The sequence below is a fragment of the Vanessa atalanta genome, chromosome 2, assembly GCF_905147765.1.
Source record: "Vanessa atalanta chromosome 2, ilVanAtal1.2, whole genome shotgun sequence".
In the NCBI taxonomy this organism is placed as follows: domain Eukaryota; kingdom Metazoa; phylum Arthropoda; class Insecta; order Lepidoptera; family Nymphalidae; genus Vanessa; species Vanessa atalanta.
In genome coordinates this window covers 2,800,780-2,828,120 of record NC_061872.1, presented here as the reverse complement: position 1 = coordinate 2,828,120, position 27,341 = coordinate 2,800,780, and the positions used below count along the sequence as shown (strand labels likewise).

The 27,341-nt window shown below is 33.7% G+C and overlaps 4 protein-coding genes across 5 annotated transcripts; 2 read left to right on the top strand and 2 right to left on the bottom strand.

The window, feature by feature from the left end:
• The first annotated feature begins 345 nt into the window (after window positions 1-345).
• Window positions 346-13,819, top strand: LOC125073546 (neural Wiskott-Aldrich syndrome protein-like). The gene is made up of 11 exons (XM_047684410.1): window positions 346-668; window positions 3,209-3,436; window positions 4,166-4,265; window positions 6,929-7,114; window positions 9,222-9,338; window positions 9,998-10,171; window positions 10,605-10,691; window positions 10,918-11,022; window positions 11,249-11,442; window positions 11,649-11,738; window positions 11,919-13,819. Exons 1-11 carry the CDS (start codon window positions 582-584, stop codon window positions 12,087-12,089), a joined length of 1,539 nt encoding a protein of 512 aa, XP_047540366.1. The 5' UTR covers window positions 346-581; the 3' UTR covers window positions 12,090-13,819.
• A 1,479-nt stretch (window positions 13,820-15,298) lies between these two features.
• LOC125070302 (zinc finger protein 729-like) lies at window positions 15,299-23,512 on the bottom strand. 2 transcript variants are annotated; one of them, XM_047680116.1, is made up of 6 exons: window positions 23,441-23,512; window positions 23,146-23,309; window positions 20,940-21,072; window positions 19,752-20,817; window positions 18,821-19,661; window positions 15,299-18,727 (listed from the first exon to the last, which is right to left on the bottom strand). In XM_047680116.1, the coding sequence occupies exons 2-6, from the start codon at window positions 23,263-23,265 to the stop codon at window positions 16,028-16,030; spliced, it is 4,860 nt and encodes a 1,619-aa protein (XP_047536072.1). In that variant the 5' UTR covers window positions 23,266-23,309; window positions 23,441-23,512; the 3' UTR covers window positions 15,299-16,027. The 2 variants fall into 2 exon arrangements, with proteins under 2 accessions (XP_047536072.1, XP_047536063.1); XM_047680107.1 differs by having other exon boundaries at window positions 23,398-23,487.
• A 218-nt stretch (window positions 23,513-23,730) lies between these two features.
• On the top strand, window positions 23,731-25,407 carry LOC125071834 (RCC1 domain-containing protein 1). The gene is made up of 2 exons (XM_047682236.1): window positions 23,731-24,546; window positions 24,631-25,407. The coding sequence occupies exons 1-2, from the start codon at window positions 23,927-23,929 to the stop codon at window positions 25,121-25,123; spliced, it is 1,113 nt and encodes a 370-aa protein (XP_047538192.1). The 5' UTR covers window positions 23,731-23,926; the 3' UTR covers window positions 25,124-25,407.
• Window positions 25,408-26,706: 1,299 nt separating this feature from the next.
• Window positions 26,707-27,341, bottom strand: LOC125074247. The gene has a single exon (XM_047685529.1). The coding sequence runs from the start codon at window positions 27,254-27,256 to the stop codon at window positions 26,744-26,746; it is 513 nt and encodes a 170-aa protein (XP_047541485.1). The 5' UTR covers window positions 27,257-27,341; the 3' UTR covers window positions 26,707-26,743.

The following is a 27,341-nucleotide window of genomic DNA, read 5'->3' as shown; positions in this document are numbered from 1 at the left end:
TTAGAGCTTACTGAATATAATAAAATTAAAACAAGCGGTTGATTAACTCGGATTGTCGACCGTATTTATGGATTATATTACAATTATATAAAGGGGTAGAATAATATAAGTGCTCATATCAGCAATAGAAGAATACAGAAAAAAAAAGTAATGATGAATGTAAATATATTTAAATAAAAAAATATATTAGAGCGACATATAAAATATTAATAATGTGTGACTCATAATAGAATTTTAAATAGTAATCAGTTTTGCAGGTGTGTCAATATAATGACGTCACTCTCGGAAAAATGAATTTGACAACTGCCTATTTAAAACTTGCAACACCAGTTTGATGATTGATGTTTCACGCACGGGACGTAGAGAAAGTAATTTTATATTTTTAGTAATTTGTACACATCCAATGGTCGAAAAAACACTTTTGTGTTGTGAGAAATGCTCGTGTTGCTGTTGTTGTTTAATTTCAAGTGCCAAAAAAGCAGACTTAGAGCATTAGAATGTCGGGAAATGGTGATGACTGACACATCCATTCGTGCTTATTTAAAGTGATTTTATGAGTGTTTTAGTGTAAGTTCAACAGGATGCCGAGGGGAGAAAATAGACCGAGCGTCCTGTTATCTCGTGATGAAAATGACCAGGTGTTTAGTCTCATTGGGCCGAAGTGCCAGGTTAGTTTACTTTGACCACTTGACTATCATGGCCTTCGATGAAATTCGTGTCCAGTAGATTAAGCGTATCACTCTATCGGCCTTTTATCAGTCGCCTAAAACTGATAAAAGTTTATTTTTGACAAGCATTTGATTTATGTGAATTTCTTGGAATTTAATCTATTACCTGTTGTGCTAATGCTTCTGTTGATGTCACACTAAATAAAAAACCTGTTTATGAATAATACACAACATTAATCAGATTATTAAAAAAATAATCTTTGTCACCGAATATATTTATATAAATATTCTATGTATTAACTCTAAAACAGTGGTTAGAACGCGTGCATCTTAACCGATGATTTCGGGTTCAAACCCAGGCAGGCACCACTGAAATTTCATGTGCTTAATTTGTGTTTATAATTCATCTCGTGCTCGGCGGTGAAGAAAACATCGTGAGGAAACCTGCATGTGTCTAATTTCAACGAAATTCAGCCACATGTGTATTCCGCCAACCCGCATTGGAGCAGCGTGGTGGAATATGCTCCAAACCTTCTCCTCAAAGGGAGAGGAGGCCTTTATCCCAGCAGTGGGACATTTACGGGCTGCTTATGTTATGTTATGTATATAACATAGAAAGTGTAACCTTACAATGGATACTGTATTAATACTCACCATGTGTGGACACATCATATTATGTGGATCATGGGTGGGTCACAAATAAAATAATTATATAACAACTTCAAACAATGCACCATTAATATTCAATTACTTGTTGGTATAAGGCCAGGTGACATACAAAATACAATGTTGAATAGGGCACTTAGTTCAGGTATAGGTATGTTTATTAGAAAATATTTTTTTTAATTGATTTTTAAATATGCTTATTGCGAAAAACTGCAATGAATTTTATTCAAATCGGCTCTTATAAATTCTTAAAATAATTGTCTTCCAAGTTTTTTCTATCAATATATCATGTGATAATATACATTAAACATGAGTCATTATATTTATAATTTTTCCAATAGTAGCAAGCTTTGATTAGATCCATATATATAAATACTAGAAGGGATAAAAATAAAAAAAATATAAATACTGGATTTTATTGTGACCAGTAGCCAAACTGTACACAAAATTTCAGCTCAATGCTGTTTTAATGGAACAGGTTTAACATTCAGTTACACAAATTGACCAACCACATATACTCCCAAGTAAGGTTAAATATTTTATAAGTCTCACTGTGCTGACTGTTGTCTTTATTGTTGTATTTAATTATTATATATGTGACAAAACTCCTTTTTAAAAAAATATCATCGTTCTCTTGTTACTATCTATTATAAAATGTATATGTAAATTAAATCTATCAAATTTATATAATAACATTTTATTTCCATCTTTGTTAGTTAAATATATTAAAAATGATAATATATTTTAAAAGTAGTTTCCATAAATTTTCACAATACTGTCACACATCATTACATGCAAGGTATAGACTGAACTATAAAACAACTTCCTAAATTACGTGTGATTGTCACATAACTTGTTCTGCATCAAGACAATGAATTATTCCTCGCCTGTTACAATCATTGCATAACGAAAATAGAAATCTTGGCCATTATTTTCACCATATTATATAAATTACTTTCTTCTCTAAACATATATAAAATCTTTTTTGTGCGTATAGTGTTATGATAGTAATAATATCATAATGATATAATAATGAGTATTTGATAATTATGATTTCTGTAATAATTTTAGTAACAAACTAAATTTTACTAGGTACGAATGTTTAATTTATTTCACTCAGAGAATAAGTTAAAAATATTTTGATTCATTAATTCATTTAGTATTTAGTGTGCACATTATACTTTTTTATGTTGAAGCTTAAAAGGAAAAATGCTGTTTTCATTCCTTTATTGGAAATTAGAATGTAAACTACATTTATTATTTCAGATCATTTATATAGCTCAAGTTGACAATTCTATTTAAGGAAAGACAGGAAACAGTCTCTGTATAGTCAATGCTTGTATTTAAAAGTAGGTGAAAGTAACAATTGTTTAAGCTACTTCCACAGGACATTTCAAGTGTCAACTGTCAGTCAAATTAAAATGCAGTCCTGCATACAAATAATATGAATACTATTAAAGAATAAAGTCACTTTAATCGAGCCATGACATTATTACCTATCCTACTTATTGTTATGAAATACAAATCCACACTACCATTTTATTAGTAGGTGGTTTATATTTTTCTTTTCTATATATAAAGTAAGTAGTTGTCATCTGCAGCTTGACAAGTAATTTAGGGGTTGGTTGTCAGGTGTTAGGCAAAAATAAGCCTTAATGCCTTATGTCCTTGGAGTTCAAGCTTGCATCATATACAATTTCATAAAAAATGATTCAGCAGCTTGGCCGAGATAAGAGCAACAGGCATTTAGACAGACAGTCATAGCTACTTTTGCATTTAAAAAAAATAAGTTAAAAAGTTTTAATGAACATATAATGAATAAAAGTAAGGTAAGTTTGTACTGTAATAAAATGCCTTAATTTTCCACATTTCAGAGCTTAGCAACGGCAGTAGTACAATTATTTACAACAGAGGGACCGGCTCATTCAGAATGGAAGAAGAAAGACACAGGAGTCCTTTGTCTCATCAAAGACAACAGCAAGCGGTCCTATTTCTTCCGCATCTACTGTCTATACCGAAAATCAATGATATGGGAGCACGAAGTTTACTTGCAAATAGAATACAAGAGTCCTCGGCCATACTTACACACATTTGAAGCTGAGGTTAGTCTTTCGATGGCTTAAATTTTACAACAACTTAGTAAAAATATAAAAGCGTGCATTGGATTCACTTATTGAGGGTTTCATAACTTCCACACTATTGTATTTCCCATGGGAAATTATTGACTCAAGATTAAGGATTTTGTGAAGGTTTTCCTGTAAACCATTATTGCTATATTGTTAATTTATATTCTATTAATAATTAAGGTGATTCTGATGATGATATGATAATATCATCAAAAAAGGTCATGTTATATTATAACAATTGAGAAATTTAAATTCTGCCCAAAATTTTTTTTTTTATTATGCTTTATATTCGAGATTTGTTCGCCTAATCTATACGATATTAATATAGTGTCTATACCACTGACTTGAACCTTATTTTCTGCAAATGTTGACCAAATATATTTCGATACTCGAATCTATTGTCTCTGGTTTATTTTTCGAATGTGATGAATCAAAAACCAAAAGATTCTCATGCCTAAATGCATGATTGTTATTAGTTAAATCAGGTTTTACTCAATAATAACTTAAAATTAATTGCAAACTCGTTTCGTTTTTGTTTTTAAGTGCTAAGCACTGATATGTAATGAGTATGCTCAACACTGAGAGAATCTATAATTAATGTTATCTGTACAACTGATTACGGATATTACTAACGTTATTGCTGAAAAAATAAAGTCGTTATGTCGATTTCTAAAATATATTTTTTGTGTTATTAACTTATTACAGGAATATATGACAGCATTTAATTTTGCAAATGAAGATGAGGCAAGGGCGCTCCGTAATATACTTATCGAGAAAATTGAATTACGAAAACAAAGGAGAGAGGGTGAGTACGCAAAAGTAATAGTTACATAAAACTCCCGAATTAAAAAAAAGCGCGTAATTTTGAGAAGTGAAACCTTTTTACGTAAGAAACGTTTTACTTGAAAATCTAATCTCATCGCGTGCCATTAAATTTCACCATTACATTTGTAACTTTTAAAAATGATATATGTCTACATATATATTGTGTGTTAAATATAATATAAGTTGCTTGATATCAAACGGGACATTGGAAGAATGTAATGACCTGATACACAAATTAACTAAAAAAAAATATGTCCATTATTTTCAATTTCAGTAGAATGAAAAATCTTTAATGGCTCAAGAACGTCTAGAGGCCGTTGATTGTAGATAGTAGGGTATGGTCAAGATTCAAGAGCTCTCGTATCGTCTCGGATATTGATAGTAGAAGATAACTTAGTTTATTGCTACCGTATAATACATATTACGCTAACACTAATGTTCCAGTTTTAAATCAACCTTTTTTAATTATAAATGATTAAAAAACAAATAAAAATTACAAAAAGTTTTTAGTCGGATGTACCGATATATTAATTTATATATTGTATAAAAAGATTAAATAATCAATAGGGAATTCGATTAAATAAATTACGAAATATAACCAAATTACTTCTTTCCTCAATCATTTCATTCATCATTCACTATAAAAGGAACTGGATAATTTTACTAATGTTTTCCTTTAGCCTTCAGTTTTACCTCTGTAAAGTTGTTTCTAAAAATATTTTATGTATCCTATTTTTAAAATGTAAAAAATATATTATTTAAAAATATATATTATTATCTGTTCTATCCTATTCAACCTTAACAAGTTAAAAATCGAGTGAGCAATTCGTTTGTCGAACACAAACAATGTATATCGAAATGACAAAAGTATTTAATGTCACGTGACACGTGATATGCGAATGGCTGACGATAGAAATCGCTTCGACTCGAATCGAATGTATTTGTGTAATCCCACTAAAACCCCGCTAATCGATAATACTTCCTAAATGTTCATTTATAAACAATTATAAATAAAGAAAATTAATAGAAAACTCAATTATTTTTAGGCACACGATAAAGAAATAAGTTTGTTTTTAATTTGTGCATATGCGTGCGAGCGTTATGTGAGCGTGTGTGCGTACGCGCGAGCGTAGTGTTCACGTGGTAAGTATGTTGTGTTAGGATATCAGGTAGATCTATAAATCGTTATATCAAACATTTATAACCGATGAGTTCATTTATTACATGTTTGTATTTTACTTGCTAATGACTAAATAAAAGCTAAAACAATACAAGTGAACGAGATTGATAACAATACAGTTTGTTTATAAACAATACAATCGAATGTTTTTCTGATTATTTCATCATCAAATGGCGCATCATTACTATAATTGAAAAAAAATGACATCCTACTACGCTCGATTATCTAATTAATTGTTAAATTAAGAGAGGTAATGCCTGTGTAGTAAGTTAGTATAGGACGGAAAGACGATCATGTCATTATTGTTACTCGTGAAACATCTGAAACCGTCGTGATTAAGATAATCCATTTGATTGATTACTTCACACTTCGTTCTTAACACTATGGGTTCAAAGGATCAACGTGATTAGAATTGATTTATACGTTTTTTCATGTTTAGGCTATGTATTATATAGTTTATTTTTACATTGTTTTTGCTCGGAGGCATAAAAAAATAGCTTATGTCCCTCCTCGGAGTTCAAGTTTAATTCATATCATCAAATACCGTTCAGTAGTTAACCGTGAAAGCACAACAGATAGACAGAATTACTCTCGCGTTTATAATATTAGTATAGAAATTAAACAAAATTTTGTACTTAATGTTTACTTTAATGTACATTCGAAATATATATACTAACTAGGTAAACAGGAAAAATATTGGCAAAACGTCTTGTACTTTTTTTTCTGCAAAACATCAGATATCCTTACTTGCCGCCCATTAAATCCGGAGCCCTAGGCTCACTCTTACTCAGCTTGCTGTCAAATGCCACTGTGGCAAATTCTGTTATATGTTAAAATGCTCAATTTATGATTATGGCAATAATGTTAAGGAAAATGTGGTCTTTTTAAGTAGAATGAAACTCAGCAATAGCTCTACCTACCCTCAGATGAACAGCGCGGTTGAAAGTCTCCTTTGGCTAATATAATAAAATAACGGGCTTATGCTTATAACTGTGTACTTTTAACAAGTTTATTTCGTAACTTATTTGTTTTTGCGGATATCTTAAATACCACTTTTGTTTAGTAGGGAGGGAAATATAATCTATTAATAAGTAACTATTGGAAACTTCAAAGTTGCCGCTAAATAAAGTTTGTTTTTAAAAAAATAATAATAAGTAAGTATAACTATTGTTTACATAAACTAATTATAAATTAGATAAAATTAAATATGCTACGTTTCTGACCATAAGTTTAACAATTATTTTGATACAAGTAAAAGGAAGGAAAGTAAAATCCTATATATAATTAGGTTCAAAATTATTAGAATTAATGGGTTTCTTCAATGATAGAGATTTCTTGTTATTTAATACTTATAACACCGTTTTACGAAGATAAACAACAAGGAGACCACTCTAAAAATGTTGTCAAGATGGTATCGAATTTATTTCATTATTGAACTTTAAAATTAATATATTTTATTCCAGAACGAAGACAACGTTCGATGTTAGTTCCGCGGGCTAACAGCGCGTCGTCTTACACGTCGAACTTGTCGAGCTCGTCCAACCCGTCGGCCCGCGTGAACGGCGTGAGTGCGGCGCCCCCCGCGCCCACTCCCCCGCCGCCGCCGCTCGCCCTGCCCGCGCACACCGCCAAGACCAACACGCTGTCCAGTTAGTACTTTTCGCAACATTTATGTTAATATTTGGAATGGATTCCTCGAGAATTTCGATGGATGTTGTTTACGGCTTAACACAATATATTGTAAGTACATCACCACGTCCACTGCCCTTCATCTCAGGTCAATTCTAGCATGTCACATGTGTATAATTATCACTATTGAGTTCTTAGCCTTGTTTAGATAGATAGATAGATAGATAAAAACTTTATTGCACTCAATATCATAAAAAAAAAATAACAGTACATGGTAAAATGGTTAATTACAGAAAGTTGAAGGCAAGGGCGGCCTTATCACTAAAAGCGATCTTTTACAGGCAACCCAACAGATGAGGACAACATATTCTGTAAAGAGGGTAGTGCATATTATATTATGATGCATACATATACAATGGATTTAATATAAAATTACATATAGAGAAAACGTAAAATAAACATACATGCAAATACCTGTACATACATACACGTATATATATATACATATATACACACATACATATATATCTACATAAATACATATATACATACATACCTACCTACATGCACACATATAAATATAAAAAAGGAGTAGTTACGAAGACATATAATGATGTTTGACTCGACTTTTAAATATATTTAAGGACTGTGACATCCTAATGTCATGTGGGAGCGCATTCCATAATTTAATCGATTGGACAGTAAAAGAATCATTATAACAGTGTGAGTGGCTAAGAGGCAGCTGTAGTTTGTTGTCCGATAGAGAACGAAGATTGAGATGAAGAGAAGAATTAGAGCCAAGAAAGGAAAAGCGTTCTTTGAGGTAAGTTGGAGTTTGGGGAAAGAAAAGAATAGTGTAAAGGAGAGAAAGGGCGTGCAAATTACGTCTTTGTCTGACTGTAAGCCATCCAAGTCGGGTACGATATTCGGAGATGTGGTCGAACTTTTTCAATCCAAAAATGAACCGTATGCACATGTTTTGCAACCTTTCAAGCTTGTCAAGTAGCTCCTCGGATAGACCTAAGTAGCATACATCTGCGTAGTCTAGGATGGGAAGAAGAAGTGCATTCGAAAGAAAAATTTTAGTTTTGATTGGCAACAACTTCTTCCACCTTCTTAACGAGCCGAAAACTGCAAACATTTTCCGACTTAGATTTGACACTTGCGCTGCCCAAGAAAATTTATCATCTATTATAAGACCTAAGTTAGTAACAATGTTATTGTTGATCAAAGTTGTACCGTCAAACACTACGGGAGGAACATTAACTTGATTAAGTTTCGCAAGCTGTTTTGGATTGCCAACTATAGCTAACTGTGATTTACTGGCATTTAACAATAATCCATATGACTTGCTCCACTCACTAATCGATTTAAGGTTATTATTCATAAGATCGATAGCATTAGCGATGTTCTCAACGGGAGTCGTTAAATAAACCTGCAAATCATCAGCATAGAGGTGAAAAGAAACAGAAAGATGTTTAGTGACAGAATTTATAAAGATAGAGAAAAGGAGAGGGGACAGAACAATACAGACTGTAAATAGTAACTTGTTTAGTTACTATTTACAGTATAACTGCTTTCACAGAGTCACCCTATAGACCCTACTCTACATAGTCTTCTGGCGTACTGTCAAGTGTTATATACACTATATAATAAAAGACAACAATCTGAATATTAGACATAGAAACAATGACTACTTCATCAATATGATATATTCCTAACAACATACAATGACTTCTTAGTGGAATTTTTGTATTTATTTTTATATGTTATATGTTCATAGTTATTTAAATTCACGCAAAGGCAGCACAATATATAAATGTATACGAAAGTGACATTATATGTTCTAATTTTTATTTTTATTTTAGCCTATTGGGCGTATAAATTGTATTCACTTTTATTATTTGGTAATTATATCTTCATTTACCTTTTACTGCAATGACTGTAACGTTTGTGTTGGCAGCATATGTACAAGGCGTAGACTGAAAAGCAGCCTAGCTGAGACTACGACCTTTTCACCAAATCATCAAATATCATATTGTTAACTTTTTTTCTATGGTTTTGTACCTTAATTTTGTCTTTGTTTCTTCTTGGTGAATAAAGTTACTTATTATTATTAATTTACAGGTTATACATTGAAGGGTTCGAGCAAAAAGCCGAAGGGGCGAAAATTGACGAAGGCAGACATCGGCACGCCGAAAGATTTCGTACATGTATCTCACGTTGGCTGGGATGCGAACAAAGGTAATTAAATTCATGTGGTTTTTTTTAAAATCATACTGCTTTATGCACCTTAGGAAAAATTATGAGTGTGTTTATGATGAGCGCACACAGGCTTACACGAAAAGTACATGATTACGTTAAGTATACCAAACTCAATAATACTCTAAAAAACAGCTGACTCAGGTTTTTATTAGTTTTATTTAAATAAAAATACTATACTAAATACTTTTTGAAAACTTAATTTCAATGAAATATAATATTTCCATTTAATTTTACTATATGTTAAACAATTAAACTTTCTCATTTCAAATTAATTATTAATAATAATTTAAGCCTTTTACAGTGTTAATGTCTGCCATTTAATTTGTCTACACCAACACACACATAAAAAAATCATAACTTGAACTTCTCCCTAATGGCAACATTACGGATATGTTACAATAATGTTCCAATAGCAACTTAAGTGTCAGGTAATTTGCCGTCTGCCTTCCTACCGTCAATAAATAAAATGGCTTAAAAATAATGCTTAAAAGGTTCAATAAACTCAGAAAATGTGGCAAAAGTGAAACATGAGATGTTTTTATTTTAAAAGCATGTAACTTTTGCATATAGGACCGTGAAATTTAATTCTTGTTAAAAAAGAAAACTAAGAAGTTTTTCTTTAAAATTTATAATTCCAGGTTTCGATGTTGACCTGCCCGACGATGAGATGCAATCGTTCCTCGCCAAAGCTGGCATAACGGATAAGCAGCTGAAGAATCAAGCCACGCGACAGTTTATATACGATTTCATCTGTTCGCACGGTGGCGCCGATGCCGTGAAGGAGGAGCTACACGACACGCCTAAGATAAAAGGTGCCGATATACATACACACATATATATTCATACATTAGTTTATTATAGTAAGGTAGACGTGTAAACAAGTCACCTGCTCGGCTGCTTGTTACTCAAGGACAGACATTAACGCTGTAAGAAAAATAATAAACTTTACTTTACACCGTTTGTGCGTCCCCAACCGGGCGGTATAGTTCCACTGGCTAAGCCCCTCGAGAACTCCGTAATACGAAGTATTACTGTTTAGTAGTATAACTAAGTGAATTGTACCTATGAGGATTGGTTTGCACAAACCCTTATTATTAGAAAAAATATACTTTGAAATAAATAATTATACATTGAATAAAAATAGTATAATTTATGAAGTATAATATACAGCTGTAAGCCACTGACAATAATTGATAAACGTAACGGTATATAATGTAACGATTAAATATAATGTAACGATTCCAGAGAACTCTCGCGGGGTGGCTCCTCCCGCCGCGCCCCCCGCCCCGCCCGTGCCCGCGCGCGCGCCGCACGCCATCCCGCCCGCGCCGCGTGAGTACTCACACACATGTGCACTGGCAAACCGCCACGGTGATCTAGGGGCTGACGTCTCAAAGTCCCGACCTAACATCTCAGGCTGGACCGATATCAAAATATTTGATTGAAGATATTCTCAGTATTAGCTCTGGTTTTGGACAACTTCGATTAAGATATTTTATATCGTTAAAAAAATATCCGTTAAAGTTATAGAGTGAATATGTTATTTGAATTCCCCCAGCGTCCCGCGCGCCGCCCCCGCCGCCGGCGCGCGTGGTGCCGCCCGCGCCCCCGCCGCCCGCCTCGCTTGCGCCGCGCAACCCGCCGCCGCCGCGCCCCTTGCAGCGTGAGTACCAGTGCTGGCACAACAGGCACACCAGGAATATTCCACCTGAGAGTTTATATAAATATGTGTATCTCATCGACTCCTGTAGACTTTATTGCTCATGAAATGCGTAGAACTTTGTATTTTCAATTAAAAGTCCTGTGCATTATAATATTTAAGTAATTTAAGAAAGTTAAAAATTTAAGTAAACAATGAAACAAGCTTAAAATTTAAATTTGTTGTATAGCGCCGGCGAGCGCGCCGCCCTCAGTACCACCGCCGCCGCCACCGCCGACAGCGCCGCCGCCACCGCCCGCCGCGCCACCCGCGCCGCCTCCGACGCCGCCCGCGCCTCCACCACCGCCGCCCCCCGACAGCGCCGGGTCGGACCCGCGTTCTGCTCTCATGGAGAGCATTCGCAGCGGGAACAAATCACTGAGAGTGAGTACCTTGTTTACGGGTAGAGATAGTGACCGACGACACTCACGCTTAGTTACTTACACAATATATTTAAGGTGAATATCAATTTTATCAGAACTTGCGGGGCATACGACCGGCGCGATAAATTAATTCTAATGCATCAGTGTAGTGAAGTCCAACAGTTTTACTTACATTATAACATTTATTTTATATGTAATACTTTTCAGCACGTGGAAGTCGGATCGAAAACATCGTTGAACGACGACAGCAGGAGTAATTTGCTCAGTGAAATACGACAGGGAATCAATTTGAGATCCGTAAGTACACCTACGATAAACTTCACACTTTATCAACACTTGTAATCTTTGAGTATTGGTAGTAAGAGAAATTTATTTTCTTAGAATAATAATAATTTATTAAGATTTGGGATGAAAGCTCTATGCTACCCGCATACGAAGCGCCCTTATACTGTCAGTGTACTGAGGCCGGGCCCGCAGGTGCGTCGCTCGAGCAGCTCCGGCGAGGAGCGCAGCGCGAGCAGCGCGGGCGAGGCGTGCGGGCTGGCGGGCGCGTTGCAGCGCGCGCTGCAGGAGCGAGCCCGCGCCATACACTCGTCCGAGTCGGAGGACAGCGACAACACCACCAGCGACGGCGAGTGGGACGACTAGCCGCACGCCTCGGGGCCGACAGGCGCATACTTCGCCTCCTGGTTCAGGAGTCATCGCATTTTCTAGAACACGATTTACGAATTCGACACAAATTTAGTGATTCTATTATTCTCGGACTCGGGAATATCCTATCATTTTTGAACATTGATTATGTTCTAAAACATTATCATTTTCATTCTTATATAAAAAATGAAGCTTATTAAATATATTCTTATATTCATGCAATAAGTCGTTCCTCAGGTGTTAGAAAAGGTTACAAAAATATGTGCCTATAATAGCTGTAAAATTTGATTATATTTTGAAATTGTAACCTCAACATGTTATTGTATTCGTCAAAATAATGTGCTGTATAATTTAGTATTTTCGCCGCCGGCCGTTACATTTATACAATCTTCTTTAGTACTATAATTCTTCACTATTAAAATCTTATAGCACAATATCATAGAGCATAAATACCTATATTAGACAAAAAAAGTGGGTAAGCGATGAATCAGAATTAAATATATGTTCTGAATAATGAAGAAAACATTATATGGTGGCCAAATGAATGATCATAAGTCTGTTGCTCAAAACAAAACTCTTGTTTTAATCTTGCACTTATTTGAAACAAATGCAACAACTGTAATCCAACTTATCAAAACTCATCTTGTACACCGTACTATCATAACTGTTACAATATCATGTTATAGTATTCATAATCCTTTATAACGGTTATATCCTTAATAACATTATTATATTATTTACTTATTTGACATTTAATATTAAATAATAATTTGTTATGTTATGTTGTATATTAATATATCTTGTATATGTGTACATAGTATTCCAGTAAATAATCGACTGAGAATAAAAAAAGGTGATTCTAAAACTTAGCAATTAATATAGATGTTAAGATAAAGGTAACATTACTATCGGTTAAAGTACTTTGTGATGTAAACTAAGTCTTATGTTCGACAATCCGTAACTGCCTTAGGTTTTGATGTATTATTTAATTGTATCTTGTAAGAGAAACATAATATATAGAGCAATAATTTTCAGTGTAACGAGCACTGATGAATGTTTAAGTAATAGTGCGCGTCTTCGTATAATTGATATTGAGGATAATAATTTGCTTTGTAACGATTTTATCTAAATTAAAAGCCGCCGACCGGTGACGCAATGCTGGAAAGTGCAAATTTTACAAATCAATGAACATTGTCGGTTAGAAGAGGCAGCGCTTATATTTCAATACAAAGCGAAATATCGGCGGCTTTGAAACGAACAAATTTAATAAACGAATCCATTATTTAATTGAATTAACATATCTATGTTAGCTAGCTTGAAATTTTGCATTTATACTATTTCCAAGTATTTAAGCTCATTTGTCGACATTTTATAATTACATTAATGTCTTGTTATATTATTTTTTTTTTTTTAAATCCTTCTGTCGCTATAACGTTGCAACTTTTTCACTTTTTATAGATTTATTTCTAGATCACTTCACAAATCGCAGAAGCCTTTTTTGGCTCATATTTCATTAAATTATTCAAACGCATGCAATGTCGTGTATTTAAATAAGTGTAGTTTTTAACTTTATAAATTGTAAAAAGACGCAAAGCTATTTTTATAATATTGAAATTACTTTTTCTATTGTTAATCAGTCAAGAGTGATGGGCGCCTTGTGACTAACGAGTAATGTTATAACCACCTGTAACACTATGTTGACTAAATAAATAATTATTACTTTTAAACCTTTTACTTATTAATATTACTTTTATATTTAATAGTTTTATACATTACATTAACTGTCATGTTTCATGGACATCATGAGTAAAGCAAGATCTACCCTGGATGATGGCTATACTGGGGTCTCCTGACCTCTGTTCTAACTTCCTAAAAGACGATTATATTACGAAGATAAGTCATCACCCTTATCAAATCAAACAAATATTTATCTTCAACAATTTCATTAATAGTGAATATTAACCTTAGATGCGAATATTTGGTCTGACTTGGAGCCCCTAGGTTAGTTGTCTACAATACCTAATGGATCGATCATTCGTCAAAAAATATTAACAATGTAAGGATCTTTTTTATTGTTAGTTCGTTTAATTTAGTAAAAAGGCTAAATTGAAAAACGTTTAAAAAATTACGAGAATTAAAATTATAAAGTCGGTACTCTTTTTGACACTCTTTATTACATCGATAAATTGTTATTGAATTATAGTTAAAATTTACAAAATAAGATCAATTAAATTATCACAAAAAATAATCATATTTTTACGCAGATTAACATGATTACGTATTACGTCGAAAATATATCGATATAACTCTAAAGCATTAATAAAATAAATATTACTAAATCAAAACTAATAATTTTGTATATCAACAGAGGTTACTATACGAGTGCTATTGACGAGTTTTGCAATTCTATTATTACTGCTTTTTGGAACAACAAGTATTATATTAAATATATTAACAAATATATTACAGTGTATAGATTACGCAGAGATGGTATTATCTTTGCCTTTTTTCTACTGGAATTACAAATAATAAAATAATTAAAAAAATCCTAAGTAGGTACATTACTTCGAAACAAATATTATGCATCGGCTAACATCCTATTTACTAACATGTCCGACCCATCGAGTCGATGTATGTATGTCGAGTATTTAGTAGAGTTAAATCAAGAAAAAACTGAAAATCACAAACAAGAATGTCAATAATTAATGAGAACAAAATCGCGCCAAAAACCTTACGGCGACTATTAGATTCAAAACGTGTCACTAGGATACATCCATTAAAAAAAACTAATTAGATGTAGTACTGACTTGTTAAATTTAGTGTAACTTGATTTTTTGAGTCTAACTATTACCAAGTAAGGTTTATTCAAGAATTGAGGGGTAAACATATTTTTTTTGGCTGATATAAAATAACGTTAATAGATAAATAATGACATCTTACTTTAAAAAACTAAACACGATGAGGGGGGGCTCAATGTGATTCCATAAAACCAAACTCCTTATTGTAATTACTTGTTTATTTGCTGCCCCGGTTCCCGCTGTCATATTGCTTGTGATAAAGTTAAAATTGCAAGTGTTTTTAGGACCAAATCAATTTTGTCAATCGATTTTCAAGAAAACGATTGTCTTCGATGTTTGTCAATGCACAATATCAATTGGAATAGTATCTCAGAGGATGCCAACTGTTCTCGTGAATTAAAAAAAATATATAAAGGAAGTATTTATTGTATTTCAAATCCACCAGTACTACGCGAGACATGCACAAAACAATAACTGATATTATTATAAAGCGCGAAGTACTCAAGTTACTTAATATCTATTTCATATAGAAACATGACTTAAACCAACTCTACAACTAAAATATATCATTTCTATGGTGATAAATTATTTACAATATGGCAGCCTTATAGCTGGTGATTTGTATAATATTTACAAATGACTGACGATAAACAATTAAATTGTAACTGACCTCGTAATAATAAATCTAACAAATAAACCAATTTAAATAAGACATTTTATCAAAACCTTTCTTTGGCCTTTCATAATAATCACTTTCCAAAAAATTGTAATAAATCGAATAAAAAAAATACGATTAAAACACAATCACGATATTAAATAATGTCCTATTTTAAATAAATGCAGTGTAATAAACAATGCAGACATATGCAACATTCCAAAAATATATATACAGCTAAGAAATACTGTAATTGATGCCCAAAAGGAATGCACCATACACATTACACAATATTATTAAATATAATTAAATAGTAAATTCTTTTTTAATCATTCATTACAACTAAATCGTCGAACAGATTTGATTATCATATTAATTTGAAGTAGCTAAGAAATGATACCGACTATAATAATCCTTCTATCGTAGATTTTGACCTTACTTAATAACTACCTAGATATTTTGCATCGAATCAATATTAAGACTTAATCATCTATCGTTATAACAGGTACGTTCTCCTCAAAGCCTATAGAATCATCGTCAGTTAGAACCACAATGTTACCACTAACACTACTCTGTCCATCGTTTTCAACATTGCATTTGCTATTAACTTCTTTTTTCTTAAAAAGCGACAGGACGTCGGATATTATTGGGGCGTGCACCATATCATGTACATTTCCTTCATCGATGTCAATAGAATTTTGACTGTCTTCATCTTGCGTTGCTATCTCTTGCTCTTGATTCACCATCTCTTCTTCTTCTTCTTCTCCTTCCTCTTCGTGACCGTAATATTTCTCATCATCTTTTTCATCTTTCGGTACATAGGAATTAATAAGAGCCGGTAAGTTAGCGTCACATATAAAGACTTTAGACGGATCCGAATCTTCTTTATCGCAATCATGGAGTGAAAACACTTTGGATGAAGTAAAATATTTGAAACATTGTTGACATTGATTTTGCAAATGTGCGCGGTAGTGGTTATGTAAATTGGGAAAATCTTCATGACAAACAATGCACTTCTCAGGCATCACTGTGGCTCTGTAATGAAGCTTCTTAGAACACTTATGGACAATCTTCATATGTTTTATGAATGGACCATACTTTACAAACTGCTCGCCACACTTTCGACATTTTATTGGTTTTTTCTTATACTTTCTACTTCTATGCGAAAATGCGTGAATATTGAAAGCATCCATGGTTTTAAACTTAAGTGAGCAGAAACGACACGAAATAGAACCTGATCCTCTGTGGATTTGATCATGTAAACGCTTTGAGTTTTTTCGAGTTACAGGTTTGAAACAGAAACTACATTCTTCGTATACAGGCCGAACGCCATTTGTATTAGTTTCAGTGACTTCCTCGTCGCTGTCGATAGCACAAAGATGATTATCATAATCTGCTCGGGAAAAGAAGTACTCGCCACATTTTTTGCAACGGTTTTCTTCATGGTAATCTAAATGTCTGTGTAAATTAAAGAATGTTTTCTGACAAATATCACATTTTTCTTCTATCGATTCTTTTGGTAGGACAATCCATTCTTTATCGTCTCCGTGAACATCTCTCATGTGATATATCATTTCTCTAAAAGCAACAAATGTCTCATCACAGTGCTCACATTTCGTTGGGTTATCGACATTTAGTTGGGAGAAGTGATGATTTTTGTGTTTCCTATACAATGTCATTGTATTAAACTTCCTATTGCAATATATACAGCCATAGTAGCCAACTGTGCGATGATAGATTTTATGAGTGCTGAGAGCATATTCATTTTCAAAAACTTTAAAGCAATAATCGCAAACAATTTCTTGTTTTCCTTCGCATGCCTTTTTAAACGTTTTGATTTCGTGTTGAGTGCGCAAGTGACAATCTAATTTCACTTGCAAATGGAAAGCTTTGTAACAAACATGGCACTTAACTTTTTTCGGGTAAATTTCAGTGTCACCGATAAGTTTCTTTTTGTCACAGCTGAATGCAAGATGTCCCTCAAGGAACCTTAAAGAGCTAAAGTAATCAAAGCAGTAATTACACCGAAGAGAATTATGGTAATCAATGTGTCTTTCAAAGTTTCCTTTGCTAGCTAAGACTTTGAAACATATAGAACATTGTAGCTCTTTTAAAGGACCGTCCAAGGTCTGATTTCGTCGTTCCTCTATCCATGTCTCATTAATATCGTGGGCGTCCCGCAAATGGTAATGTAAATCGTAACCCCGCATAAAAGTTTCGGCGCAATGTGGACATTTCAATGGATTGTCGATATATTTTTGAGTGAGATGACCTTTTATATGGATCCTATGATTTTTCAATGATATGGTCTTTTTGCCACAGAATTTACATTTGTAGAATTCTGGCTTCCGTAAATGAGCTTCCTCGTGAAACTGTAATCTTCTTTCGTCTAAGAAAACTTTAGCACACAATTTACAAGAATAATAGTTTGGAGGGGGTGCGTCCGGATCCTCCTTTATCATTTTACTCTCAGGATGGGTCCGCCGCAAGTGGCGAATGAGTTTTACTAAGTCCGGATAGTACCGAGCACATATCGGACACTTCACTTTGTTTTTCCTAAGTTTTTCTATTCGTTTTTTATGCGATTGGTGATCAAAGTTATGGCCTTTCACGTGTCTCTTATAATAATCTTCATCGATGTATCCTTTTCCGCAAATATTACACTTATAAGGTCCGTTATCATCTTCGTAATGTGTTCTGGTGTGAAGTTCTAACCTTCTTTTGTTTGTGAACTGCAAATTACAGATATGACATTCGTATCGAGCACCAAATAACGACGTCTTGGAATTATGCCACCGTATATGATGTTTAAGCGAGTTTTCCGAATCGCAAATTTTACCACAGTGATGACATGTATGCGTGCCATCAAATTTATTTTTATCGACCGAGTTAGGTAACACGTAACCCACAATAGTATTATTAGCACTTTCACCGCGCTTGTAATGAATTGCCATGTGTGAGAGATAAACCTTGCGATGCTGAAACACTCTCTTGCAAATCGAACACTCGTAATCTTTATTTTGAAAACGTGTTTGCTTGTGGTAGTTCATATGTGCCTGAGCCGCACGGAGATGTTTGCTCTTGCGATTACAGATCGAGCAAGTTAGCAATTTGGGGTCAAGATTAGTGTCATTATAGTGTTCGCGCATGTGGATTTTATAATGACACTGAAACCGGAAAGTCTGGAACAAAATTCGAAGTTAAATAATGTTAACTTAAAATTAAGTAATATTTTAATATTATACTATTTATAAATTATTTTAAATTATTATTACCTCCTTACAAACGAAGCATTCCAACTTTTTCTCCATGCTTTTCCCAACGTGATTATGCCAATTCACGTGTCTTTTGAGAGATATCAACGTTGGCAGTTGTTTGTTGCAAATCGGACAAGTAAAGCCACTCATGTTGACAGAGGGTGAACCATTTTTAGCGGAAACCTCACCAAAGCCGTTGTGACTCTGGAGCTCGTCCAGGGGTTCCGCTTTCGTCACAACGACCTCACAAAAATCCGCCAAATCGGCTGGCGGTGCATTAATTTTACTCGGCTGTTGCTTAAGCCTGTGTATTATTTTAATGTGATTCGCCAACGCACTGCAGCTCTTAAATTGCTCTTCGCATTCCATACATGTGTATAAATTTCTTGGCTTAATGTTGACAGATATATGAGTCTGATTGTGTTCGTTAATCGCACTTACTTTCATTTCAATGTCGCATATCAAACACCGCACGGAACAATTTTTTAAATTGATTTTAGCTCGTTTAAACCCTGAAGTCATTGGATGTTTGGTTCGTTTATGCTGCAAAAGCAGTCTTTTATATGAAAATTGCTTTTCGCAAATATCACAGGTATTATCTTCTTCGCCTTCGTCTTGGCTAGATTCTGATTCGTAGTGGTTCATGGATTTAGTAGTTTCATTTAACAAGTCTGTGGAATTGTTCCCGTCCGGCGGTTCTATCTTTATTTTACCATCATTAGAATGTTTTTCTTCGTGTGTCAATAAAGATTTCTTGTATTTAAATGATTTATCACAAGTCTTGCATTTTAATGGCCCGCTTGAAACATTTGAACTATATTCGGAATGTACTGACGCTGAATCATCTATTGTGCTTGCTCTGAAAATATTTAGTTGTAAATATTTAGTAAAAAAATAATTAAAAAGGAAATAATCAATTTATTTATATATGGCTTTCTTAGATACCTACCTAGACTCTTCGTCACCGCCTTCGTCCGCTTCATCTATGTTGGACATGTGAGCAGCTAGATGAGTTATCAACGTATCTTGGCTAGATAATTTCTTGTTACACATACGACATTGAAAGTTTTCCTGCTTCGATGTTATTTCTTGTAATGATTTATTAGACGACAATGGAAAAAAATGCGCTTTAATGTGCAAGAAATAACATCCCTTTTTAGTAATAACTTTTGTACAAACAGGGCATTCGAAAGTGGCGAGATTATTCTTCTGAGGACACATATTGAAGTGAGCGCTGTGGATATAATAATCGTCGAAAGGCTGGCCACAATACAAACAAGGAACGCATATTTTACCATTTTCGTTGTTCATTGAATTATCTCTCTTCAAAACAGCTGCGTGCACAACCCTCATGTGCTTCTCCAAGTTCTCGATTGTCTTGAACTTTGTTGTGCACATTTGGCAATCTATTTTGGCCACTTGTTGTACAGCATCGATTGGCTCCAATGATACCATTAGCTCTTTTCGAGGAGATTTGCCGCAAATGTCGTGATGGCGCTTTAACATTATTTTTAATTTAAATTGCTTTCCGCATTTGTCACACGATAGTTTGTCCTCTTCATCTGTAGCATCTTTTATTTCTTTCGGGGATTCAAAAGACAAATTTTTCAATACATTTTTTCGTTTGTGACATTTCATATGAGCCGATAAACTGATGTGTGTCCGGAATGCTTTACCGCATTGTTTGCATTTGTGTAGTAGAGGTTCATCGGAGTCAGTTTCAGCTGAATAAAAAGAAGCGCTGTTGTCATCGTAATCAGAATCTGAATTCATCGAAAGCCTAGGCTTCTTCTGAGACATTCGTAGTTCGTCAACGCGTTTCGAACTTCCCGGTCGGTAATCGTGAGAACGGCTGCTTATAGACGCATCGTCTATGCTATCACCGCTTCGCTTACGAGATCTACTGACAGGCGTTACTTTGTTTTCGAACGTCGATGATGGCTTAGAAACTTCAGTCTGTGATGAAAACGCTGAATCACTGCTCTGCCTGTTGGGTGGTGTTGGTGAACTGAACCCTGTTAATAATAATAAAGGCATTAGACTTAAATGTCCTAAATTTAAATACGTGAAAGTTATTGAATCAAAAGCAAAAATAGTAGTATCTTATAGTATGGTAATAATTAGCACGGACGCGTACCTGGCGGTGGAACATAGTTGCGTCTTAACTCTTGATCAGATCGTTCGCATTGTTGTTTAAATATATGGGCGCTACTGAGTTTTTGAATACATTCGCTGCAAATTTTATCTGGAAGCCCATCGCCGTCGTATATCTATCGAACAATCGCGTAGAATTAGATTATCTTATTGTCATAAATTAATTATAATGCAGAAGAAAAATGTAGTACACCACAATTCCATAATGATAATGTCTAATATTTGTATAATATATTATTTAGTGTTAATATTTCGTATATTTACTAGTTAATTATAAGCGTCACTCCTGCCTCAAAGAGATCATCGAAGTGGCCACAAAATGTTCTTAAAATAATAATATCAGCTTTATTTATAAGCAGTTCTACAGTCACGATCAGTATGAGAAGAATGAGACCACAATATAAGGCGATAGCAGAATGCCAACGCAAAATTCGCACATCTTCAAGGACATTTTCTAGATACACAGTTTTTGGAGTTGTGTTCAATCCCGTCTTAAGCACAAAAAATGCCTGGAGGCGAGGAGTGTTCTGGCGATCTTCCCTCCCCGTTAAAAAATATTTCAATAATACATTTCCGTAGGTCCAAGACTTGACCACCATCAACGAGGCGGCCACGAAATCGCGACACCCGGTTTATTGGTACCCCATACACCCTGGTTTAAGATGGGTCTGATTGTTTTTGTAAGACCGTTAAATCCCGAAAAAAGTAACTAAAGTAAAAAAACTTCGAAAATCAGAGGTACATGTCGTGAGACCGACATTTTAGGCTGCTATACTAGTCTCTAGACTAGACTATCACAGTTTACATATTAATTTTAGAAATTCATCATCATAAAAATTTGCTAAAAAATATTATGTGAGAAAATTGGGCAAAGCCATGATTTCAGCTTATATGAACAGACATGTTCCTAATGTATTAGCCTAAATTGTTCTTTTGTTAAATACCAACATAGACGCTTCATTTAGAATAATAAAAAAATCTTTATATTATTTGAAAACATTTTAAAGTTACTTGTCTAATTATAGTAGAGGAAACATCATATATCTGAATGTAATGGTTGTTTAAACAGGTTATAGTTACTAGATTCCATCCGCAGCTTCACTTTTGTGTGAAGGAGAGCCTTAAGTTGTACAAGTGTTAGGTTTCCTATAAAATTTTCTGTACCCATGAAGGCTGTATGTAAAATTCGACAATTATCAGATATGTCATCAAAACAAACTAAATAGACATAGCAATAATAGACATTGAAGAAATTGGAGAAAGAAATTTAATTGGTCAAAAGAAACATTCTAGAAATGATAATATGTAAACAATCTAAAAGAGCAGTTTGCAATTATAAAATAAAGACTGAATTTGAATATGGAACACATTACCCAAAAATTCTACTGAAAAATTATTTGAAATAGCTTTCGAGATATGTTTTAAAATTAGAATTTTAATTGAACCAACCCATACTATATCTAAAAACATACTGAATTTTAGGTAAATAACATTTACTTAAAGTAAATAAACAATAATAATGTTAGATTTTCATAATTAAAGGGTGTAAGGGAAGCATAATCAAAAAAGAAGTAACACTAATAGTTTTTTTTTTTATAAATATTTAAACTAATTCCTTATTCGGGATATATAATAATCATAATAATGCTTTAACATAATAACAAACAACTTCTGGAAATAAATATATTAAAACAAGAAATGTAAATGATATCAAGAATGCAAAATAAACAAATGATAAACAATATAGAAAAAACATTACTTAACAAAACTACAGAAAATCTAGTAATAATAACAATGAGACAAATACACTTTAAGAAGATAATACTCAAAAGTCAGTGGGTGTAGAAATTATAGTCATGTAAATATAGGGGAAAATAAAATATTAGAAAATAGATGATTACTAATGCGCTTTCTATCAAACAACTGAGGAAACACGGAAAAAGTACAATTACTCATAATCGAAACAGTTGTTGAACCTAAATTAGAATAGGCAAATTTTGACGAAATTGATAATTTTCAAATAATAGAGGTCAAATCGGCAAATATCAAAAATAAAAATATATTTAAGAACAAGAAAGGTGAAACACAAAGTCATTACGCTATTAAAAGTGGATCGTTTCATCACAAATGTAGTCATATTACAACAGATAGTTTCAATTTCATATAATCAGCTAAAATCTAGTACTTACTTTAACTCGGGCACATTCCATAACCATTTCGGCGAGTTGTAAATTGTTGTCCATCGTAAAGATGGAATAGAAGTCGCCGAGCTTGAGACATAGTCTGCATTTTCCAAGTTTGAGAGCCATATTGATTTGTTCACAAAAACCTTCATTTCACTCAGAGATCACATCTGTTGAACGACGCGTAATTAAATCATCGATTACAATATTATTGTTTTCTTTACAATCAATCACTTCGAATTCTGCATTGCTACTTACAATATCATCACGTATGTCAATGAAAACGAAATTTAAAAAGTACCTTAACAGCCGACAGCCGGCATTCTCCATTATCGAAATCAGAAATCGTGAAAGAAGAAACAGCATGATAAGTGTTGCCTTAGTATAAATTTCTATATTTTTCAAAAAATAAACAAAATAAATCCTTATTTCAATTTATTATTAATTAGAATTAATCACAAAATTACCATTTTACCTAAAGTAGCCATACATACAACTTATCATTTATCTAAACTGTCATATTAGAGAAGCCCAGCGAGATAGATTTCATGGTCTCTTATTTTGTATTTGTATCAATTACATACGGTCCAGTTTTGACTCTTGTTGATTATTGACATTTCGCTAAAGCTAATAGTACTTTGCTTGCTATCGCAATGTTTCACTTTTTATATTGATGTCTGTTTAAGGAATTTGTAAATTATAATAAATTGTATCAATATTTTCAAAGAAGAGTATCGGTTTGGTGTTAATTTAATTGTCTTACTGTTTGCATTAAAACAGGGGCAATATGTATATTGTGACAGGAGCGAATTTATTCGGTCAGTGGTTTTCTTGGACAAAAAATATTAGTTTTTATGACAAATTTGAAATAATTCATCCTGAAATTGAAAGTAAATTTGATTTAAAAAAAGCGAAACTAATCACTTCATGCTGGTCATATAATATATTCGATGTTGATAACATATTTTATATTGCTGGATCATGGCATGGAAGAGACAATCAGATTGTTAAAATACCAGTACCTGAAGAAAAGAAGCAGAGTTGTAAGGCATCAGGCCTTCTAATTACCGGTAATGATTACATGATTATATTAGTAGAGGCAGTAACACGATCTATTTGGTTTTTTGACTTTGAAACAGAAGATTTTAAAAAAGTAAAATTTAACGAAGAACCAATATTGGAAAATGCTGTAAAAAAATCAAGATTAACTGATGATGTAATAAAAGTTGCAGCTACTAATAATACATTTATTTATTTAACGTCTGAAGGAAATGTCTATACTGGACAGTTACCGAGTTATGTAGACACACATACTTGTGTAGGAAAAGCTTGTGACATAGAATGTGGATATGAACATTACATGCTACTTACAACTGAAGGCAGAGTGTACACTTGGGGAAATGGAAGGTAAACTTAAAATATATGCCTGCTATTGAATAGCACAACTTTATAATTAAATTCAACAAGCTACAATACAATTTTTTCTTACAGGAGACTCCAACTTGGACATGGTGACTTAACCAACTTGGATTTACCAACTGAAGTTGAGGCCTTAGCTGGAATAAAAATAGTTAAAATCAAGGCTGGAGGTTGGCACTCGTTGGCACTTAGTGAGTATGGAGATTTGTATGCTTGGGGTTGGAATGATACTGGACAATTGGGTATGAATATAAATAAGGATGGAGAAGAAAATTTAGAAAGAAAGGGACAAAAAAACTACGCCATACCAAGACCCGTGGATATTTATAATGATCAAGGTGAAGAAATTGAATTGATTATAAAAGACATTGCTTGTGGAACAAGACATTCAGCAATTTTACTTGAAGATAATACTATTTGGACTACTGGTTGTAATAAATACGGACAGCTTGGATTTTCTCCTAAGGATTATGAAAAATTAGAATATTTTAAAAAGTCATATCATAACCCCAATATTATCAGTGTAATGGGTGGACCTTGGAGTACTATTGTCGAAATTACTTAGAACCTCTAATTAGGTTAATATTAAATTAATGGGAAGTTACCTGGTAGGTTTAATTGTACTAATGATTGTCTAATAGTCTCATTTAGGAGATAATGAATGAGAACTTATGAAAGATCTATCACTGATTCTTTTAAGGATAAGATGAAGATTGCATCAAAAACAAAATCCTAAAGATATAAAATAAAAGAATTCCACATAAACTGAAATTTGATGATTGATATTTAATGTGTTTAAAATTAACTATTGTAGTGTTTTCTTAATTGAAAAAATACATGTATGTATACACTTGCTAATTTTTTGTTTTAAAGAAATTATTGTTTTTTTATGTGTATTAAAGAGATAAATATCTAAATTATTTTTTTTTGTTTGCCTTAAGAAAAATGTGATGAATACTGATAAATAATGATGAATAAGGTTGTGGTGTCTATCAGTGTTAAATGGAATCAGTTCATCCTTATTTGTGCCAGAAATTACCAAAAAAGTGATATCACTTAACATTTTAGTGGTTGGAGTATATTAAAGTGATTAGACAGTTGAATAAAGAAATAATATAAGGTCTTCTTTCCCTTTTTGAGGAGAAGGTTAGGAGCATATCCCACCATGCTGCTCCAATGCGGGTCGGTGGATTCACATGTGGCAGAATTTCGTTGAAATACACATTCAGACATGCAGGTTTCCACACGATGTTTTCCTTCACCGCCGAGCACGAGATGCATTATTAACACAAATTAAGTATATAAAAGTTCAGAGATGCTTGCCTGGGTTTGAACCCGCAATCATCGGTTAAGATGTACGCGTTCTAACCACTGAGCTATCTCGGCTCCCATAAAGATATTAGCTTTGTTAAATATTGACTCTATTTATAATTCTATTACTTCTCATTGGTATATAAAAAAAATCTATGGTTAATTTATTTATTCTTTATCTAGGCAAAAAAAGTAGACTTTGTCGTTCCTCGGAGTTCACGTTTGCTTCTTACCAAACTTCATCACGTTAGGTTCATTGGTTTGGTAGTGAAAGAGCGACAGACAGACAGACAGAGTTACTTTCACATTTATAACATTATTATAGAAGTATAGATATAGGAATCACATTGTTTCAATACTTAAAGTGGGCTTATTCGAGTTGCATTTATAAATTATTTATTTTGAACCTACATTTCATGTGTTTTCGTTTGTTTACATTTAAATATGATTTAAATGTCGAGTAGTGTGTACACCGGTTTTCATGGGTACGCCACTCCGAGATCCCGGGTTCGATTCCCGGCCGATTCGATGTAGAAAAAAATCATTAGTTGTCTATTACTTAGACATTGGAGTCCGATACCGAACTCAATAAAACAAAATTTGCTTGAAAATCTTGTATAATATATTCTTGTAATCTAGTACAGCTTGTATCGTTAGTTAACAAGATGGTTTATAAGTAAGTGAAAAAAAACAAAAGAAGGAAAACAACACACTCTCTTTGACATATTCTTTTTTTATAAAAATGTTGTAAAAATAGGTTGATTATATAGAAAATAAAGCTATTTAAAATTAAATCAATGATCTGTATTATAAATACAGATAAATTAGTTGTCGTAGGCGCGAACATCATCCCCGCCGTTAAAATCACCAGATTTTAACCCTCAGTTTGATTCTCTGTTACTGGTAGAGGGCTTAGTCGTGTGAAAGGTCTTCGAAAGGTCCCTCGAGTCGTTTGAACGTCCGCCACGCGACATACACCGTCAGCGCCAGGGAACAGCTTACTGATGCGCCCTACACGCCAACACAGTGGTGGCATATTTTCCTCTTGCAATAGCACCAGGTCTCCAAGCCTCAAAGGGATGTCAGGAACGCGCCACTTTGTTCTCTGTTGTAGCTCTGCCAAGTACTCGTGCTGCCATCTTCTCCAAAAATGTTGTCGAATTTGTTCGAGCCGTTGGTAACGTCGGAGACTAGAAGCCTTGCAGTCGACGAGATTCGGTGATGGCAATGCGGTTAGCGGCCGACCAAGCAGAAAGTGCCCCGGGGTGAGGAATTGAAGGTCATTTGGAGACGAAGACATAGGACAGATGGGACGGCTATTTAGTATGGCTTCAACTTGCGCAAACAGGGTGCCTATCTCCTCGTATGTTAAATGCGAATTGCCCATAACACGCCTGATGTGAAACTTTGCGGATTTCACTCCAGCCTCCCAGATGCCACCAAAATGGGGAGCATAGGTAGGAGAAAATACA

Bases quoted from the DNA above. Each gene is read 5' to 3' on its own strand.
- LOC125073546 (XM_047684410.1), top strand. From the start codon at position 582: ATGCCGAGGGGAGAAAATAGACCGAGCGTCCTGTTATCTCGTGATGAA. The intron at 7,115-9,221 runs GTTAGTACTTTT...ATTAATTTACAG, and splicing joins CAAGACCAACACGCTGTCCA to GTTATACATTGAAGGGTTCG. The intron at 9,339-9,997 runs GTAATTAAATTC...TTATAATTCCAG, and splicing joins TGGCTGGGATGCGAACAAAG to GTTTCGATGTTGACCTGCCC.
- LOC125074247 (XM_047685529.1), bottom strand. From the start codon at position 27,256: ATGGGCAATTCGCATTTAACATACGAGGAGATAGGCACCCTGTTTGCG.
- LOC125071834 (XM_047682236.1), top strand. From the start codon at position 23,927: ATGTATATTGTGACAGGAGCGAATTTATTCGGTCAGTGGTTTTCTTGG. The intron at 24,547-24,630 runs GTAAACTTAAAA...TTTTTCTTACAG, and splicing joins TACACTTGGGGAAATGGAAG to GAGACTCCAACTTGGACATG.
- LOC125070302 (XM_047680116.1), bottom strand. From the start codon at position 23,265: ATGGCTCTCAAACTTGGAAAATGCAGACTATGTCTCAAGCTCGGCGAC. The intron at 20,818-20,939 runs GTACGCGTCCGT...TATTATTAACAG, and splicing joins CAACTATGTTCCACCGCCAG to GGTTCAGTTCACCAACACCA. The intron at 18,728-18,820 runs GTAATAATAATT...ATTTTGTTCCAG, and splicing joins AATGCTTCGTTTGTAAGGAG to ACTTTCCGGTTTCAGTGTCA.